At 40.9% G+C, this 14,531-nt stretch overlaps 1 protein-coding gene across 1 annotated transcript in view; it reads right to left on the minus strand.

The window, feature by feature from the left end:
* Nucleotides 1–14,531, minus strand: part of gpc1b (glypican 1b) — a 148,078-nt gene that overhangs the window by 53,150 nt on the left and 80,397 nt on the right. Inside the window, exon 3 of the mRNA XM_017702513.2 lies at nucleotides 10,235–10,393. Coding sequence (XP_017558002.1) covers nucleotides 10,235–10,393 — 159 coding nt within the window. The remainder of the gene's footprint in view (nucleotides 1–10,234; nucleotides 10,394–14,531) is intronic.

Here is a 14,531-nt window from a genome sequence, read left to right on the forward strand (position 1 = left end):
TAAATAAATGGAAGGATGAATAAACTGAATAGGCATGAAGATGGATGGATGGACAGACAAATAAATAGGTCTAAAGATAGATGAACAGACAAAAGGATGGATGCACAGAAGGACAGATGGAGAGGCTAAATATAGAGGTGAATGGGTGGTAGTTTGGGCAATGAAGTCTCTGTAATCTGCTGTAGAGTGAAGTTGGAGGGCAAAGTCCTAAAATATTATCACACACTGCATTTACACACACACACACACACACACACACACACACACACACACACACACACACACACACACACACATTTTAAACTAAAGCAGATGTGTTGCTATGGGACAAATATGGTGTTTGTAAAACTGGCATTTAAACACTCAGAGAAGCTTTCTGAACAATGTCTTGCACAGCTCTCTCTCTCTCTCTCTCTCTCTCTAGGAAAAGAAAACACTGAAAAAGGATATAATGTAACACAAATCAATAGTAGTAAAATGCAACCAATAAAGCATGGATTTGAAATCACGCGAAATATTGATAATTAATACAACTATAAAAAATATGTAAAATATAAAAAATGTAGTTTTTTCATGCTAGACCCGTTCAATCATGCCATTGCACAACGTTCACTCTGTCTTTCTTTCTATATCATCTCATCTGTTTAAGTGTGTCCTATTAAACATAAAAAAGAGAAAATAGAAAGAACAAAAGCAAAATAAAATAAAAAAACAGTAACTACAAAATACAATAATATTAATGGTAAAAATGCTAAGGACTAAAGCACTGAATGCAAAACATTTAAACTAACAAAATAAAATTCTTTTAAATGAGGGAAACATTTAAAATAACAAAACAAGACAAGACAAAAAAAAACAAACAAACAAAAAAACAAAACCTGCACCCTGCACTACCTTTTAATAGCAAGGTGCCTAAATCTTCTAACTGCATACTCTCTCTCATTTACTGACTCTCTCCACATTACTCTCTTTCCACAACACTCACTCACTCTACACACACCCTACACCTGGTTTCTTTCTCATGCACATTCATTCGCACTCACACAGGCATAAATGTATACACAACCCTACACTGACACACCCAGAGTCTCTTTCACACTCACACTCACACACACACACACACACACGGCCTCACATCACTAACACCTAGAACGAAAACAAACTCCGGTGTGCATGGCGTTCCTGCACCGCTTAGCTTAAACTGAAAAGGCCATCAGAAGTGACACATTCGATCAACAGTCTGCAGCTGTATCATTAGTGATGGACCTTCTACTCCTGAGTGAGTTTCACTGAACTGTTTTAAACCGTCCCAAAACATCGTACAGTCACCTAAACCGTCCCAAAACATCATACAGTCACCTAAACCATCCCAAAACATCGTACAGTCACCTAAACCATCCCAAAACATTGTACACTCACCTAAACTGTCCCAAAACATTGTACAGTCACCTAAACCGTCTCAAAACATTGTACAGTCACCTAAACAGACCTATATCATACAGTCACCTAAACCGACCCAAAACATCATATAATCACCTAAACCATCCCAAAGCATCATACAGTCACCTAAACTGACCCAAAACATTGTACAGTCACCTAAACCGTCTCAAAACATTGTACAGTCACCTAAACCGACCCAAAACATCATACAGTCACCTAAACCGTCCCAAAACATCATAGTCACCTAAACCGACCCAAAACATCATACAGTCCCCTAAACTGTCCCAAAACATCATACAGTCACCTAAACCGACCCAAAACATCATACAGTCACCTAAACCGACCCAAAACATCATACATTGACCTAAAACAACCTAAAACATTGTACAATCACCAAACCAACAGATGAGAAAAAAAAACTAATTTGCTCAAATGTAGACAACCCGCCATAGCATGTTTGAAGTTACAAGACTACAATGTAGGTGTATAGGATGCTTATATACCATCAATAAGCATCAAGTGAACTTCATGCTTAAATCATCACACAATTTGTTCAAACTATGTTGAGTTGTTTACTAACCCAAATAGACATGCTTATGTCGTTTCTGGCAGTGTATGACTTATCTACAAAAATGAAAAAATGTATGCTTGTAACAGCACTTATTTAGCATAGCATTTTATTATCCAAAATGACTACTGAACTAACGTGTCTTGAATTTTTATATATGTCATATCGATGATGGTAAAATAGTGTTAAAACCTCAGAAAAATAAATTTTCTTTGGGGACTACTTATTTAAAATCTTATCTAAAAACTGTATCAGGCATCAGACAGCATATTCAGAACTATTTAAAGTAGTTGGAGTTTGGCCTGTCTCCCGACTCCACACGCGCACACACACACACACACACACACACACACACACACACACACACACACACACACACAATTAGTCCAAGACCAGATTCTCTGATTCAGCTTCTCCTCCCTTATCCACAGCCCATGGAAAATAATCACTGCCCAAGCATCCTTACCACAGACTCACCACCACTGTGTGTGTGTGTGTGTGTGTGTGTGTGTGTGGGGCTGGGGTGAGGGGACAGGGGGCTGTATGGTCCCCTTCTGCTGGCAGTGCAGTGTACATGTGTGTGAAGTTGAAAGCAGAGGAACACAGTTTATAGAAACTCTGCAGCCACCTCACTGATAGAGCAGCAGCACTTTACTCACCATGTGAACACAGTATAAACACCACTACCACATACATACACACATGCACACACACACACACACACACACACACGCACAGTCATACACAAAGGTTTAAACAGTCCTGGTCAAATTGCATGTTTTGTTGAAGTTATCATGCATGAAGGATGAGGGACATCAACGAGAAATCTGGAGCCAAAATTTGCTCTTCAAACTAGCTTACAGTATACCAACTACTTTTTTGAAAATAAGACATTCTTGTTATTTTTATTTTGGATGACAGCATATGTTTCTCCAAAACCTAAATATATCATTCAGCGTTAATGATGCCTTCACAGATGTACAAGTAACCTATGCCATGTGCACTAATGCACCTCCATACCATCACAGATGCGGCTTCTGAACTGTGTGCTGATAAAAAGCCGGATGGTCCCTCTCCTCTTTAATCCAGAGGACGTGGCATCCATGAATTTCAAAAACAATTTCAAATTTTGATTGGTCAGACCACAGGATATATTTCCACTTCGCCTCAGTCCATCTGAAATGAGCTAAGGCCCTGAGAAAGCAGCAGTGTTTCTGGATCCTCTTTATATATGGTTTCTTCTTTGCATGGTAGTTTTAAACTATATTTGTGGAAGCAGCAAATGTGACAGCAACAATATACATATTCATATACACCGATCAGGCATAACGTTATGACTTGTTTCTACGCTCATTGTCCATTTTATCAGCTCCACTTACTGTATAGCTGCACTTTGTAGTTCTACAGTTTGAGACTGTAGTCCATCTGTTTCTCTGATACTTTGTTACCCCCTTTTACCCAGTTCTTCAGTGGTCAGGACCCCCATGGACCCTCACAGAGCAGGTACTATTTGGGTGGTGGATCATTCTCAGCACTGCAGTAACACCAATGTGGTGGTGGTGCGTTAGTGTGTGTTGCGCTGGTCTGAGTGGATCAGACACAGCAGTGCTGCTGGAGTTTTTAAACACCTCAGTGTCACTGCTGGACTGAGAATAGTCCACCAACCAAAAATATCCTGTGTCGCTGTCCTGTGGGCAGCGTCCTGTGACCACTGATGAAGGACCAACACAAATTGTGCAGCAGCAGATGAGCTGCCGTCTCTGACTTTACATCTACAAGGTGGACTGACAAGGTAGGTGAGTCTATTAAAGTGAACAGTGAGTGGACACTGTGTTTAAAACCTCCAGCAGTACTGCTGTGTCTGATCCACTCACTAACACATCACCACCACATCAGTGTCACTGTGCTGAGAATGAGCCGCCAACCAAATAGTACCTTCTCTGTGTGAGGGTCCATGGGGGTCCTGACCACTGAAGAACAGGGTAAACAGGGCCAACAAAGTATCAGAGGAACAGATGGACTACAGGCTCTAATTGTAGAACTACAAACTGCACCTACAGAGTAAGTGGAACTGATAAAATGGACAATGAGCGTAGAAACAAGTCATAATGTTATGCCTGGTCGGTGTGTATACACACACACACACACACACACACACAGTGAATGCTTTTAGCCCTGAGCTTCCTAAAACTTCAAATAGAACGAGTATCAGCTTTTAGCGTAAAAGCTTTTGCAGGCTTACTGTCAAACTCTACATCACTTTTCTTTATAATACCGACACTCTGCAGTCTCTATAATGTAGCTCTGAAGATCACTCCTCTAAGACAGAAAAGCCTGCTTAAAAAAATGAGATCCTTCATATTTAATGCACACCAGATCACCAGTCCCAATGCAGAGTGTAAACTAGAGGGGTATACAGGCCCCCAGCACTGGAGGAGAAGAACTGCTTTCACTGGAGTCTTTGTCCAATACCTTTGGGATACGTTGGAATGCAGTTTGTGATCCAGAACTACCTAACTGATGCTCTCGGTACTCAAATCTATATGCAATCAAATCCTCACTGCAATGTTCCAACACCAACTTTAAAATAATTCCCAGAGGAGTAGAGGCTATTACTTCATCAAAGGGGGAACAAACGTTCTATTAATACTCATATACTTGATTTTAGAAGAAGCCTTGGATGAGCAGGTGTCTTCATAGCGGTCTGGTAAACGCAGTGAATCATGAAACCTTGAATACTCTGTTATTTGTTTAAATATTCAAGTAGTTTTCCAAAAAGACTTCACTCATAATAATGTTGTGCTACTCTCTGCACTAGCTGAATGGCATCATATTTAAATCTAACCTGTCTTGAGCTGCACCATCCACTTGTGCTGACTTCCTAATCCCCCACTACTGCTTTAATCTGTCTCATGAACCAATCAATGCACTGATTTTGGGAGTCTCTGAGCTTTTCCAGCAGAAAGAACCCCGAGTTCCAGACAGTTGCGCTGCGGTATTTGGCATTTCACTCTGGACCTTTTTTGGTAACAAGCTTAGACAGTGCAGTCAGAATTTAATCATTGTTTAGTGCATTTGAATGTTTAAACATCTCTAAATGTCATCGCTAAATGTCGACACGTCCATGCCTGGACATATTTCAGAACTTTCTGGAGCTTTTAACGAAGACAGGGGAGAGAGAGAGAGAGATGGAAAGAGATATGAGAGAAACAGAGAGTGAGAGAGGAGGCTGTTTGTTTGTCATTCTGTTCTTCTTTCTTCATGTTTTCCTTTCTTCGTTTCTTGTTTCACACACACAGAGGTGGGCGAGAGAGGGGAGAGAGCGAGGAGAGAGATGGGAAAGAAATGAGAGGGAACGGAGAGAGAGGAGAGAGAGAAAGACACAGAGAGCGCGGGGGGAGGGAGAGACAGGAGGAGAGAGAAAGGCCTAATCCCATTTCAACCCCTCAGCCCCAGCACTTAGCCTTACCCCTCTGTTTTGTGTGTTCACGTCTAGGGGTAGGGGGTTCTGATTTCTGTTGAGATAGAGGGGTAAGGTGAAGTGATAGAGCTATGTGGCCCTCCAAACTGAGCTTTTTCATGAGGCACGCTCCAAATAGAGTGTACGAAGAAAAAAAAGAAGAAGAAAGCCACAAATGTGAGTATTTTGGGGCAGTCGTGGGCTGGAGGTTAGGGAACTGGCCCTGTGACCAGAAGGTTGTCGTTTCAATCCCCAGTGCCGACAGTCCATGACTGAGGTGTCCTCGAGCAAGACACCTAACCCCCAGTTGCTCCCCGGGCGCTGCGCATAGGGCTGCCCACTGCTCTGGGTAAGTGTGCTCACTGCCCCCTAGTGTGTGTGTATGTGGTGTTTCACTTCACGGATGGGTTAAATGCAGAGGTGGAATTTCCCCGTTTGTGGGATTAAAAAAGTATCACTTATTTTCTCCGTTAAAACATTATGACAACAATTGCATTATTATAGTTTAATGTAGTTTCCTTTTTTTTCATTACAGGTATGCTGATGTCTCGGTAGTTAACTAGATAAATTTCCTGTTCTATCTTAAATGGTGTAGCAGTTACATTCTAGCAACTCAGGCAAGACAATTGCTGCACCATTTAAGGTGGAACAGGAAAAACTGAACAAGAAGCTGGCGATTAGCTGACTTCAGCTTCATATCAATGAAGAATTATTATACATTATTACTGTACTTTTTTACTATTGCTTTGAGTGTATTTCTACTTATTCAGTGTGTTTTCTATTATTTTCTAAGATTATATGCGGTGAATGGAGGAACAGCAAATTAAAAATTCCACTGTACACTGTAATTGCCTGTTTCTGCTGCGCATATGACCATAAAACTCTTGTATTTTGAAGAATCTGCTTTCACTGCAAACTGGCAGGGTCACCTACAGCGCACTGCTAGTAGCCTGTTAATGAAGTAAAGTCCTTTTTATTTGAGGGTCCCATTTCATAGGGCGAGATTTTAACCACTACTCCTCGGAACTTGGCGTTACAAGAGGTAGTGGTTAAAATCTTGGCCTATAATATGGGACCCTGAAAGATGACACTCAAAAGCAAGGGGCATGGGTAAAAATAAGAAATCTGATCAGAGCAGCTCTCCCTAAACAGCACCAGACTACGACTAAACATCATGGAGGGAAACGACTATAACTCCAGTCTACCGTAAGCACATGTCTCAATCCAGAATCCAATGCCCTTAATAGGGCACACACACACTTATATACACTGCTGAAAAAATAAAGGGAACACTTAAACAACACAATATAACTCCAAGTAAATCAAACTTCTGTGAAATCAAACTGTCCACTTAGGAAGCAACACTGATTGACAATCAATTTCACAGCTGTTGTGCAAATGGAACAGACAACAGGTGGAAATTATTGGCGATTAGCAAGACACACTCAATAAAGGAGTGGTTCTGCAGGTGGGGACCACAGACCACTTCTCAGTACCTTTCTGCTTTCTGGCTGATGTTTTGGTCACTTTTGAATGTTGGTGGTGCTTTCACACTCGTGGTAGCAGGAGACGGACTCTACAACCCACACAAGTGGCTCAGGTAGTGCAGCTCATCCAGGATGGCACATCAATGCAAGCTGTGGCAAGAATGTTTGCTGTGTCTGGCAACGTAGTGTCCAGAGGCTGGAGGCGCTACCAGGAGACAGGCCAGTACACCAGGAGACGTGGAGGAGGCCGTAGGAGGGCATCAACCCAGCAGCAGGACCTCTACCTCCGCCTTTGTGCAAGGAGGAACAGGAGGAGCACTGCCAGAGCCCTGCAAAATGACCTCCAGCAGGCCACAAATGTGCATGTGTCTGCACAAACGGTTAGAAACCGACTCCATGAGGATGGTATGAGGGCCCGACATCCACAGATGGGGGTTGTGCTCACAGCCCAACACTGTGCAGGATGCTTGGCATTTGCCAGAGAACACCAGGATTGGCAAATTCACCACTGGCGCCCTGTGCTCTTCTCAGACGAAAGCAGGTTCACACTGTGCACATGGGACAGACGTGACAGAGTCTGGAGATGCTGTGGAGAGCGATCTGCTGCCTGCAACATCCTTCAGCATGACTGGTTTGGCAGTGGGTCAGTAATGGCACAGCCCTCCATGTGCTCCCCAGAGGTAGCCTGACTGCCATTAGGTACCGAGATGAGATCCTCAGACCCCTTGTGAGACCATATGCTGGTGCGGTTGGCCCTGGGTTCCTCCTAATGCAGGACAATGCTAGACCTCATGTGGCTGGAGTGTATCAGCAGTTGCAAGATGAAGGCATTGAAGCTATGGACCGGCCGGCCCGTTCCCCAGTCCTGAATCCGATTGAGCACATCTGGGACATCATGTCTCGCTCCATCCACCAACGCCACGTTGCACCACAGACTGTCCAGGAGTTGGCGGATGCTTTAGTCCAGGTCTGGGAGGAGATCCCTCAGGAGACCATCTGCCACCTCATCAGGAGCATGCCCAGGCGTTGTAGGAAGGTCATACAGGCACGTGGAGGCCACACACAATACTGAGCCTCATTTTGACTTGTTTTAAGGACATTACATCAAAGTTGGATCAGCCTGTCGTGTGTTTTTCCACTTTAATTTTGTGTGTTTTACTCCAAATCCAGGCCTCCATTGGTTAATAAATTTGATTTCCATTGATGAAGTTTGTGTGATTTTGTTGTCAGCACATTCAACTTTGTATAGAACAAAGTATTCAATGAGAATATTTCATTCATTCAGATCTAGGATGTGCTATTTGAGTGTTCCCTTTATTTTTTTGAGCAGTGTAGTACCCTATGGATATGATGGCCATTCAAAAGTTCAAAAAACTGGAATTAAACTGTTGCTGTCACATGTATTTAGGAAACATGATAAACAGACCATAACAATCAAGACATGAACACTTGCACTTACTCCTGAAAATGCAGTACTTCTAGAAAATCTATATATTTGTATATAAATGTAGTCGATCAGACAAGACACACTTAGAGTAATGAAGTTTCCTTTTTAGTTGTCCAGTGAAGCTATGAGGCTAATGTAGCTAACAAATAATGGAAGCTTATGTATGCCAATTAGATATGCCATCGTATGACACTGTTATAAAAACATGCAAAATCTTGCGTTCAAGCTGGCTGCTACTATTGTTTTTAGCTATGCAACACATTTTTGTTTTATTTTACAGATAACAGTATGTCATACAGTGTCAGAAACCACATTATTTATTGAGATTACTAAACAACTGGTCTGAGGACACTATATGATGATTTAGACATGCGGTCTGTCAATGTATGATTTTAAAGGGGAATTCCACCCATTCTGCATAATGCAGCCATTAAGATGTAATCAAAAGTTATTCACAGTGGTATGAGGTGAGTCAGAATTGTTCACAATAGTGATGATGGAAACTTGATGTCTAAAGTGTTTAATGCCTCTAAAAGCTACACAAAAAGCTATTACATTAAATGCTGCCTGATGCCTGAGACATTTTCATGATAGTTCTGACACAAGCTTTTGAGCTAAAATGTATTTTTAAGTACATTAATGGTGGAGAGGTATATGCAGAGTGTTGTAGGGCAAGAGTGTACCCAAAGAATTATAATTTTTTTTATTTTTTCATTGAGTGCGTTTACATGCATGTTTACATTTGAATCCAATCATAATTGGATTTCTGCAGTTATCTTATTATTCAAAAGGTCATGTAAACATTCCGATGTAAACATATAAATATTCCGATGTAAAAATTCGAATATGATATCCATTAAAGAGAGCTGGATTGTAGCTCAGTAATCAGATTTCTCAGTGCGTGTCAACTCTTACTCTGATTTCTTTCAATTTTCTCAGTCTGTGCATGTGCAAAAACAGACGGTGGTGCCGCATATAAGCAAGCAGTGTCGAAGCGAGATACATCAAAACACTTTTGGAGCAACACTGAAACCAACACATTTGACAAAATGAATTTAAATGTTTTTTTTTTCTTTCTAGACAATGCATGTTCATATTTTCAGCTAAAGAGGTGCGATTTTCTTTTTAAACTGCAGCATAAAGAAATCTGATTACTGCCTGACTCTTGCAGACCTGGAGTTTCCCCATTATCTGATTACTCAAATGCATATAAAAACGTTGATCTGATTTTCTGCAGTTATCATAATTAAGTGTATGTAAACACACTCACTGTCAACATCACATATAAAAGCTTGGAAGATACATGGGTTTTGGAGGGTAAAAAATGGCTATATTTATGTTGTAGACACTGTGGCCCCTGGTTTCTATTGTCACCATTGTAATGAAATACAGGTTTGTAAATTTATATACAATTAACCATTTCATATCAAACCACTCTGAACGGCTTTCTTAAAACAAAATAACAAAAAAAAACAAAAAAAAACAAAGGATTGAATTATGCTGAAATTTGGAAAAATTGTTGGTTGAAGTCCAATTTAATCCACAAAGGCCCAGTGTAGCTTCAGCTTTTTATTATAATAGACAGGTAAACCACATCATCACACTGCTGCCTCAAACCACGGCTGATTGTTAAGTTGTTAAATTTTCCATTTCATTCTTTTTGCAAAGATACAGTAAAAAGAGAAAGAGCCATTTTTGATTTTGGCCACTAATCATAAACTAGGATTAAAATTCATGAGCATGCAGCAGAAGGGCAGTCATGTTGGACTTAGCTCCTGATGGTCAGTTTCCAAACACCCTGCAGATAAACAGTGGGCTCAATGGCCACTCACCATCAAAGCTCTTGTACTGGCTGTTCAGCGAGGACTGCAAGGTGCGTCCAGATTCTTTCACCTGGACCTCAAACTCCCTCTTGCTCAGACCGGACAAATCATCCTCCATTTGGCTTGTACAACAGGTGTAGCCCTGCGGACACACTCGCAAGTGCTCACCTAGAGAGAGAGAGAAAGAATAAAACACTTCATCACCTTCCTGTACTAAGAATGTGTCACAGTTAATGAAGACAGTATTAGTCTTGTAAAAGCAATGTAAAGCAATGCAAAATTAGACCTGATACTGAATCAAATAAACAAAAATATGCTCAGTGAAGTTCTGTCCATTGACTTACACTAAAAGTCAAGTAGTTTTTTCTTTCTCCTGTAAAGTTATCATTTTGGGGAAAAAAAAAAAAAAAAAAAAAAAAAAAAAAAAAAATATATATATATATATATATATATATATATATATATATATATATATATATATACACACACTATGTAGATAATGTATACATTTTTAATACTTGATATATATGAAAATGATACATACAAATGGAAGAGATTATGAAAGGTATATGAAATATATGAAACCTCACACATTTACACCTTTAAGACCCAAGTATTTTCCACTGACATCATGTGATCATGCTCTATTCTTATCCCTAATACATACCATAAATTAACATTATTAATGCTTCAAATTACCTATCATCACTGTATAGTAGTAATTTCTGATGACTGTTCCAATGGACGTTCTAAAGAGCAGCAACATTCCAAAATTAATATGTAATAATTTCTGGAGTTATTGCACAAAAATAACGATTACATGACATTCACAACGATTGAGTCAACGTAAGTACCAAATTCATGCCAGATTTATTATAGATCAACTCATAGTCAGATCCTTCACAAGTCCTCTACTGCCATTTACACCCTGCTGGTATTGGTCACAAAATGTTCATATCAGTTGGGCCCTATTATAAACATGGGAGGCTATGGGTTAACCCATAGCATTTGATGCTAGCTGCCCAAAAAGTGGGTCAACACACTTAGAAGAGAATACTAAACATTCAGTCTTGTTTCTATGACATAGCAAATGTGCATTATTGGCTGGCATCACTCTAAACTGACAGGTTTGGGAATCAGTAAGTGATTGTAGAAGCTATAGATGACTGTGAATCACAACACATTTCTATTTAAGGCGTAGTATGTAAACACTGGGCCTCATTCACCAATATCTTCTTAAAATCTTTTTTGTTAAAATTGTTCTTGAGAAAGGTCTTATTTAAAAAGTCTACGTCAGATTCATGACATGTTCTTAAACCATAGAACTGTTCACACCTTAAATTCTGTAAATTCTGTTCTTACCTAAGAATAAATCCCAAATCAGAAAACACTGATGAATGTCGAAATCTTTGTTTTTTACATATATCCATGTATTCAACCGATAGCGTTCTAGCTCTACCCATTAATACTAAGTTATAAAGAGTGTTTCAATCTGGACTGCTTTTTGAATGTGGCGTGATACAGGACAGCCAAACAAAACCGAAGAATCCAAACCCGAAGCTAACCAGGGGAACCAACCTGATGTCTGGGGAAGTGAAGTTTATTCATTGCACGTACCAAGGTACCAGACACCTAGCTGGTACCTCTCCCAGAGTGTCAATTTTTTGAAGCCAGCTAACTTTCTTTGCTGACTTCTACAAATTTACACATAAGAAGTTCAAATTGAGGCAATACATTCCATCATATCCAGATTACTCTGCACACTCGTAAAGCACTGCAAGAAGAATGAAAGCTTTGCATTTGCATGCTTTAGATCTCTCTTGGTCTCTCTCTCCTTCTGAGCCTTTAAAACTGATATGAAACTTTACAGTGAGCTTGATGAATGTTTCAATTCAGCAATCTAAAGTCCAGACGTGCTGTGAAGATCAGCCTAATAAACCTCAACTACAGTTACATAAGATCCAGTATTTAACAAGAGCTAAGTGGGTATGAATACTGATGAAGAGAAGTGTGTTACTTTGCTACACATACCCCCTGTATGTCCATCACCAAGTCCAGGAGAGTATTCAGAAGAAGAAGGAAGAAAAAGTGGGATAACCAGAGAGATGAAGGAAGTAGGCAGGAGTACCGTGAGGCTAGTCGCATGAGGTGTGCAGTTGGAGTGACAAATGGTTTCAAGGTGAAGGTAGGGTAGGGTATGTGTTGAGGAGGAATAGTGGATATATTGGTCAAAGAATGTTGGAGATGGAGCTGCCGGGTAGAAGGAGAAGAGGTTGACCTCAGAGAAGGTTTATGGATGTAGTGAAGGTAGACATGGAGACGGTTGGTGTGAGAGTAGAGTAGGCAGTGGATAGGGCAAGATGGAGGCAGATGATCTGCCGTGGCGACCCCTAAAGGGAGCAGCCGAAAGAAGAAGAAGTATGCTTCCAGCTTTGCGGGAACAGTTTGGGGAAGAACCTTTTCTGTTCCAGCATGACTGAACCCCAGTGCACAAAGCAAGGTCCATAATGGCATGGCCGGGTGAGATTGTTGTGGAACAACTTGACTGGTCCTCACAGAGATCTGACCTCAAACCCATTGAACACTTTTGGGATGGGACAGAAGGGAGAATGTGAGCCAGGTCCTCTAGTCCAACATCAGTATCTGACCTCACAAACGCTCTTCTGGATGAACAGACAAAAATTCCCAAAGACACACTCCAAAATATTGTAGAAAAGCTTCCCAGAAGAGTGGAAGCTGTTATAGCTGCAAAGGGGACCAACTCCGTATTAATGCATGTGGATTTAGAATGGGATGTCATAAAAGCTCCTGTGGGTATAATGTATAGGTGTCCCAATACTTTTGTCCTTAGAGTATATTTGCTATACACTTCAGAAATAAAACTCACTGAACACTTTAATAGAAACACATGACTTATAGATTCCCTAATTAGAAATCCAATTTTATTTGTAAGTTTGTCACCCCACCTTACTCACCCGTGGTCAGTTTCTGATCACAGTACCAATTTTCACCAGACAATATTCGGGCAGTGGACTATTCTCAAAACCTCAGTGACAATAAATGCGTGTGTGTGGTGCTGGTACAAGTGGATCAGCAGTGTTGCTGAGGTAGTCTTACACATCGCCATCACTGCATTCTTGAGAGTGGTCCAGCCAAGAGGGCAATGCAGTCAGAATTTCAACAACACCGTCTCTGCATGCACACCAGCACCATGGAGCTAAAAGGCAGGTGTTTCTAACAAAGTGGCCAGTGAGATAAGATCAAATACTGATTGTTTTGATGACTGTAGAAAGGGAGAGGCAGCGAGAGAGAGAGAGAGCTTCTGGATGTGTGTTTGATCACAGTCTTCACTCAAATGAAAGCTCTTCACTGCTGCTTTTGACTCCTGCAGCTTGTCAAAAGTAATAACAGTGATTTGTACACAAAGTGAATTGGAGATAAGTTTAAATGAGTTAAAAAGAAGTCTGGTTTTACAAGCTGCAGTGAGATGATAAGTGATTTTTTCCCCTGCATTTACTCCCTTAGAGATTCTCTGTCTGTGTGTGTGTCCTCTGTGCCTGCCAGCCTGGGTGTGTCTCAGCCTCCAAAATACCAAAATAGCATGAGCCTACCTTTAGTAAGTGTGTGTGTGTGTGTGTGTGTGTGTGTGTGTGTGTGTGTGTGTGTGTGTGTGTGTGTGTGTGTGTGTGTCATCAGGGACAAGCACAATCTGTCAGAAGCAGGATGCTTGTTGTAAAGACCTGGGCTGTTTGCCATGCCTACCCTGAGCTTCATCATCTAACCAAGGACGAGAGAGAGAGAGAGAGAGAGAGAGAGAGGGAGAGGAGAGAGAGAGAGAGAGGGAGGGAGAGGGAGGGAGAGGAGAGAGGGAAAGGAGAGAGGGAGAGGAGAGAGGAGAGAGGAGGAGACAGAGAAAGAGAAAAGAGGACATGAGAGAAGGTAAGAAAGTGGAACAGAGAGAGGAAATAGCAGAGATGAAGAAAGGGTAGATGAGAGGGAAAAGAGAGAGGAATAAACAGAGGAAAGGGGAGAGAAGAAGAAGAAGAAGAAGAAATGAGTGAGGAAAGAAAGCAAAAAAGGAATAGACAGACAACAGAATAAATAGAATAAAGATAAGGGATTAAAGATAGAGAGAGAAATAGGAATGTGAGAATGTGAAAGTGAGAGAAGGTAAGAAAGATAAAAAAGAGAAAAGGAAAGAAAGAGGGCGAGAAAGAGAAACAGACTTAGAAAAGAGGAGAAGCAGAAGAAATACCAAAAAAAGGGAACAAGGAGAGAGAGAGAGAGAGAGAGAGAGAGAGAGAGA

This window comes from Pygocentrus nattereri, chromosome 19 (genome assembly GCF_015220715.1).
Source record: "Pygocentrus nattereri isolate fPygNat1 chromosome 19, fPygNat1.pri, whole genome shotgun sequence".
In the NCBI taxonomy this organism is placed as follows: domain Eukaryota; kingdom Metazoa; phylum Chordata; class Actinopteri; order Characiformes; family Serrasalmidae; genus Pygocentrus; species Pygocentrus nattereri.